At 69.8% G+C, this 6,449-nt stretch overlaps 1 protein-coding gene across 1 annotated transcript; it reads right to left on the bottom strand.

The window, feature by feature from the left end:
• Positions 1–713: 713 nt before the first annotated feature.
• Positions 714–2,576, bottom strand: Dio3 (iodothyronine deiodinase 3). Its single transcript, XM_004921046.3, has one exon. It carries the CDS (start codon positions 2,574–2,576, stop codon positions 1,662–1,664), a length of 915 nt encoding a protein of 304 aa, XP_004921103.2. The 3' UTR covers positions 714–1,661.
• Between the last annotated feature and the right edge of the window lie 3,873 nt (positions 2,577–6,449).

The raw sequence follows: 6,449 nt of genomic DNA, 5'->3' as shown, positions 1-6,449 counted from the left end.
TCTGGGAGTCTCGGGGACAGCGCGGGGGCGGGCGGCGAGCGGGGCGCCTGGCGGGGACGCGGGCGGGGTCTGTGCCCTGCGCCCGACCCCTTCCGCCGTCCCGCGTGGGCGTCCTGCTCTCTCCGCCGGCCCCCTTCTCTGCTTCACAGCCGCGAGCGGCTTGGGGTGGTGGCGAGGTTCGGCTTCAGCCGGGGGAGGTGCAGGAGGGGGCGTCCCGGGTGGGGCGCCCTGAGCGGCACCCCGGTCCTGCCTCGGGGAGGCCAGCGGGGAGGTAGGGGGTGGCGGGAGAGCGGTCAGGTGCGCGGGGCGCCCACATGGGCGGGCGCGGGGCTTCGCGAGTTCGAAGCCCCTCGCCCGAGCGCCGCCCCTCCCCCTCGGGCCTGGACGTTAAAGCGCGCTGCCGCGGGAGCTGTCCGCGTGTGTGCGGTCGTGGGCGCGCGCAGCCTCGAGTGCGAACCCCCTGCTTCTGCCGCCTCCTTCCAGGACCCCGCGGGCCTCCGCTTCCTCGCTGCTCTACCGCCCCCGAGCTCCCCGCCCAGGTGTGTGCGTGCGCGGGTAGGAGCGCGCCCCGGGTCTACCGCACCCCTTCCCACTCCATCCACCCTAGGCTGCTTCCCGCCCCCTCCCCCGGGTCCCCATGGGGACGTGAGGGAGAGATTTGTTTCGCTCCTGCAGCTCTTCAGATAAAGGCACCGAGGGCAACCATAAAGCAGTTTACTTTAAGCCTTTATTACTATAGCTTAAACGAAGTTCATACACAGGGAATATCATCAGCACTACTCTCGCCAGGCGGCGAAATCAGAGCCTTCCACTCCGGGCCCAGCGGTCGGTCTCAGGCCCCGCCCATCTCCCTTTCTCGGGCCGCCCCCACCCAAGCCTGCTCTCCAGGAGTCCTGGCCTCTCCCCTCCCGGGCGCTGCGAAGCTCGCCGAGGCCTCTCAAACCACCTCTAGCCCGGAAGCGGCCCCTCCCACTCCCTCCCCACTGACGGCGGTCTCCTTTCCGAAGTCCGGGGCCCTCTTCCCCCTCTCGCTTTCGGCACCGATTCGAGCCTGCAATTCGGAACCGGCTCGTGGTCAAGACCAGTTAGAGACAGTTCGTCATCAGCAGAGGGGCTCGTGCGCGCCCAAAGGAGGGGGAAGACGACCCTGCCCACCCTCTCCCTCCCAAATCCTCCCCTCAGCTCAGAGACAAGAAATAAACACAAAGGCAGCAGGGCTCCCTGCGCGCGACAGGTGGGTGCCAGGCAACTAGCGAAGCCTGGAGCTGCTGGAACCCAGCTGCGCTCCCGGCGCGCGGGCGTGGCCAAGGTATCTCTGCTGCGAGATGCGCGCACCGCCGCTCGGCGCTCGGCGGGCTGGAGTGCTGGTGTGCAAAAGTGCGCGGAGGCCAGGCCTGCGGGTCCACAGGCATGGGTGTGCGCGCGCTGCTTCAGTGCCCCAGGGGGATTTCAGGCCAGCCAGGCAGGTACAAGTGAGTCACAAGAGTCCCACGGAGGCTGGTCTTCAGTGGCCGAGTGCCAGACCCAGCCAGAGAGGCAGGGCTCAATGCATCTGGGTCCTTGGGTCTCACCAAGCCCGGCTTCGCTGGTGGAGACTGCACGCGGGCTTCGAAAGCCCGAAGGCCCAGCCCACCGAGTCCAGGCAGTTGTCCATCGGTTGTTTACAACCGGCCGGGCTGAGGGCCGTGCAGCTGCTCGTCGTAGCGCTCCAGCCAGGTGCGCAGCTCTGAGACCTGGTAGCCGTCTGGGCCACGGCCGCCCTGGTACATGATGGTGCCGCGCTGGATGACATAGAGGCGTTCGAAGTAGGCGCCGTAGGCCGAGCTGCTGGAGTTGGCCATGGTGTCTAGGACGAGAGCGCAGCCAGGCGCGCCCCGCTGCAGCACCCGAGCCGCGCTGACCCGGTCCTCCAGGCTCCGGTGCTGCGGGATGATGTAGGGGGAGTCCGTGGTGACCCAACCGTCGGAAGGGTGGGCCTCCTCGATGTAGATGATGAGGAAGTCAACGTCGCGCCGGTACTTGGTGACCAGGCGCTGGAAGGCGCTCATGCGCGCCATGAACGGTGGTCAGGTGCAGCTGCCAAAATTGAGCACCAGCGGGCGGTTCCCCTGCTCGTAGTCCAGGATGCGCCGGCTCTGGAAGCCTTCGGGCAGGACCACCTCGGAGTTGGGCGCCGGCCCGCCCTCGTGTGCCTGCTTAAAGAAATCCAACTTCTGGCCGTGCCACACAGCCTTGAGCGACGCCAGGGTGCACAGGCGGTTGTCATCGGACACGCAGATAGGCGGGTCATCGGGGGGCACCTCCTCGCCGTCGCTGTTGAGCTCCACTCCGGGCTCAGGCTGCCCCAGGCCGCGGCGGCGCAGGAAATGCTTGCGAATGCACAGGAAGTCGAGGAGCCAGAGCATGAAGGCCGTGCCGAGGAAGCGCGGGAAGAGCACGAGGCACGAAGCGGTCTGGGCGCACAGCCTCAGGGAGTGAAGCAGCAGGGAGCGGAGCATGGTGGCCACGGGCCCCGAGGCCCCCTGGGACCCGTCGCCCTCTCCGGCCACCAACCGCGAGGCGGCCTGGTGAGGCATCTGGGCTTTGGCGTGCAGGGAGCTCAATTTATAGCCAAGGCTGCAATTGGCGGGAGACTCCACCTCCGGCCCGGGCCCGCCCCCTTGCAACTTGAACCCGGAGGGATCTCCCGGCGGCACGGCCAATGCCCGGGAAATCGCAGGTCGAGGGCGGGCGCAGGCAGGCCGAGGGCGGGGCGGCGCGGCAGGGGGCCGGCGGATCCGGCGCAGAGGTCCCACAGCTAGCGCCGCCGCCCCGCGCCGCCCGGGTCGCCCCGCACCTGAGCCGAGTTCCCCGGCGGCCGCTGCGCCGCGCCGGAGCTCCGGTTCGCTACCCGCGCGCCGCCGCCTACGCCGCCGCCGCTCGTGCGGGGTCGCTGCCCAGGTACCGCGCGAGCCTTGCCCACGGCCGCCGCCCGGGTGGCCCCCGCTCCCGTCCTGCCCCGCCGGGGACGCGGGTCCGCGGGTCCGCGAAGAGCAACTTTGGGTCCCCGCCGCGGGCCCGGCTCGCCCGCCCGCCCCCCGCGCGCGCTCACACTCGCGCCTCGCACACTGCCGCCCCCTGCGCCGCCCCGCCGCGCACACCGCGCTCCGCGCCCCCCGCCGCGGCCCAAGGCTGCCGCGCGCCTGCCTGGCCGCGCCCGCCCCGTCCCATGTCGTCGCCGGGGGCGCTCGGCTTGCGGGTCAGAGGCCGCCCGGGTCCTGGTGCAACCGGAGCGCGGAGGGCAGAGCCCGCGGGCGCGTCGGCGCCAGGCGCGGGGCCGGGAGGCTGGGGCGGGCGGCGCCGGCCTGCGCCCGTGCACTCGGAGCGCCTAGGCGGGCGGGCGCGGGGCTCGGGGCGCGGGGCGGCTGGGGGCGTGGGGCGGCGCCGCCGCCCCGGCGGCTCTCCCACTAGGGGTAGCTGTTGCCTGAACGCCGGAGTGCTCCCCTCTTGCCGCTCGCCTCGCCCGGCGCAGCCCCGGCCGCCGGGCGCACCCGTCCCGTTCGTCCCCGGACGTTGCTCTGGGCCCCGGGAACGTCGAGACTGGAGCGCCCGAACGCAGCCACCTTCGCGGCCCCGAGCGGCTCCCGACTCACCGCGGAGGCGCCCGGACGCGTCAAGTGCGTACTTCAACCGCGGCTGTGCGCGGCGGCATTAGGGGCGCGGGGCAACTCCCCAACTCCGCGGCCCCGGCCGGACCGCTGCCGCGCCGAGACCTTCTGATTGCGCGCGGCGCCCGGGGCGGGCGGGCGGCCCGGGCTCGGGGGCGGCGGGGCGGGGAGGCGCTTGACCTGGGGTCCCTGAGGCCGCGGGCGAGTCCCGCTCGCCCGGCACTTCGTCCACTCCGGCAGGACCCTGACCGGGTTGGCGGCGGCCAGGCCCGGGCCCGGGCCGCCGAGCGGCCCCAAACTGCAATCGCGGCCGGGGCCTCGCCGGGTGGCGGGATCTGAGCCGCAGCCGCCGCCCGTGTCCCGTCGCCCTGCCCCCGGGGACCGGGCTGCCCAACTTTTTCCTGGGCCCGGGCCGGCGCTCGCTCGCGCCCGGCCGAGCTGGGGTGGGCCGAGCCCTGCGGGGCGCCGGGGGATGGATCGCTCTCGGCGGAATCACAGGGTCCCTCCGTGGGACCAAGGACCTGGTGCTCAGACCCGGCCCGGCGGCGTACCCTCTGGATTCGCGGCCCCGGCAGGACCCTCTGCCCCACGAGGCCCCGCGGGGTCTGTGGCTCTACCGGGCGAGGCGGGCTCTGTGGGGCATGGCCGTACACCCGGAGCCTCTCCCCCTCAGGAAAGGCGGCTGGTCTCTGCAGCTTTCCTCAGCGCCCCCAAACAGCCCCTCAGTATGGGGGGGGTCTTTCTGGTGAGCTAGGGAGCTGTCCCCGAGCCCGCCGCTGTGATCCCCGCTCTAGCAGCACCCCACCTCCCCCAGGTAGCACCTCCCCTGTCCCAGCCCCTGTCTCTCGGAGGGCCCGGAGGCACTAAGAGGAGAAGCCTCCTGCTGGCCAAGTCTTAGGAGGCTGGGGGGTCTTCTCGGCCGCCCCTTTTGGGCAGGGACAAGAGGAGATTGGGGTTCCCAACTTCTGATGGTAGCCTAAAGCCCTGACTGCTGATGTCGGGGTGCCAGTCTAAGGCCTGTGTCTGCACATGGAGCTGCAGCAGGGACACGGGGACAGGTCCCCCACTTCCACATTCAGGCTCAGACAGTGCAGAAGCCACTTTGGGCTGGGAGGGCCTTTTTGTGCTACTGGGAATGTGTTGCTGCTGCTTTGTGTGTGTGTGTGTGTACCTCACGTGTGTGCACACATGTATGCATGCATGTGCTTGTGTGTAGAAGGCATGGTGCAAGGCAGAAGGGAGTCTGGCCCCTCTGGACCCCTGTGGGGGCACCGGCACCTCACCCCTTTTTGCCTGGGGACACCCACGAAGCGGTGCTCCTCTGTAGGGCCCTGTGTGCCCTTGGGAGCTGTGGGTACCTCTCGGGCTGACAGGCCGCCCCCCAACGTAGGGCCGGGGAACAGGATGTCAGGCCCCAGCTCCACAGGTTCCTGAGCAGGTGAAGGCAGCCAGGGTCCAAGCGACTCTGGGCTCTGGACACAGCCTGATGACGGCTCCCACTGCAGTGCTCTCCTTCCTTGTGTGTCCTGCTGTCTGCCTCTCTCCTCTTGGTGGCCACTGCCCCCAACCTGGACAGCACTCAAGCTCTCTGTGGTCCCGTCACGTCTTGTCTCAGCTGTCCAGAGCCAGGTAGTGGCCCAAGGAGCCCGCGATCCAGCTGTGACCAGCGGGCTGGCAGGGGCTGTGTGGGAACTGGAGCTGGAGCCAGCCTGGCAGGGGCCCCTGCCCCTCCCTCCTGCCCTCTTCTAGCTCCAGCAGGGGGCGGCCGGGGGAAAGAAAAGGAGGGATGCAGTACCCTGGGGCCACCTGGTGTCCAGGAGCAACTTGGAGGGAGGCTGGGGGGTGGCGAGGACCTGGCCCAGCCCAGAGAGCGGGCCCTTGCATGGCCCTCAGTACCCAGCAGCTCGGCCTTTCCAGGAAAGGGAGGCTTGGGGGCCCCAGTGCCCACCTCTCCTCTCACCACCTGTGTGGCTTAGTGGGTAGGGTGCCGTGGGCACAGCTGAGTCTCCCTTCCAGTCGAGCAGTGAGCAGCTCTGCTGCCCAGCGGGGCTGCCAGGAGACTTGCCATCGGGCGGGTGGTCCCCAGGGGACCTCTTGAAGCTCCGGAAGGAGGTGGCCCAGCCCACACGCCCAGAAGAGACTTGGAGATTGACAAGTGTGTGGCCTATGCCTGGCCCCTCCTTGGCACACCTGCTGCCGAGCCCCAGCCTTCCCTGGCTTTGCCCTGTACGCCCTCTCCCCTGTGCTGACCTCCAGGTGCTGCCCGGCCTCTGAGCCTCCCCGAACGCCCTCCCTTCTGCCTTACGCCCTGCTTGGGAGATTCCTGCCCTTCCTGTGCCTGCCCTGCCCTCCTCCACCTGCCCCCCCACACCCCCACCTGGTGCAGCCAGCTTCTGTGCCCGCCTAGCTGGCTGGTCCCTGGCTGGCCTGGGGACCCTCGGTGGTGGTTGCCCAGAGTGGCAGCGGGAGGCGCTCAATAAACCTTTGTGGAATGAGTCATGTGTGCCGTGTGCACTTACTGAAGCCCCTTGTCCGGAGGTTTTCCAGCCATGTCGCCCCACCCCTTTGCACACCCGAAGCCCTGAGCAAGGTAGGGCATGTTGGCAGCCCAGGCCGAGTGAGGTCATTTGGGACCTGCACTGTATCCCTTCAGATGTGGTGTCTCACGAACATGCCTGTCACCTGGCCGCTGGGCCAGTCCAGTCCCCATTCTGGGCTTCAGGGCACCTCCCAGGGTACCGGCCCTCTTCCCTCCTGAGACGTGTTTACAGTTCTCCGGGCTCAGGCGACTTCTTCCAAGCC

The sequence above is a fragment of the Heterocephalus glaber genome, unplaced genomic scaffold (genome assembly GCF_053883595.1).
Source record: "Heterocephalus glaber isolate CG9 unplaced genomic scaffold, H.glaber_assembly_v1.0 deba00001608, whole genome shotgun sequence".
Lineage (NCBI taxonomy): Eukaryota > Metazoa > Chordata > Mammalia > Rodentia > Bathyergidae > Heterocephalus > Heterocephalus glaber.
The sequence above is the reverse complement of the archived record's forward strand: the minus strand, read 5'-3'. Positions and strand labels throughout refer to the sequence as shown.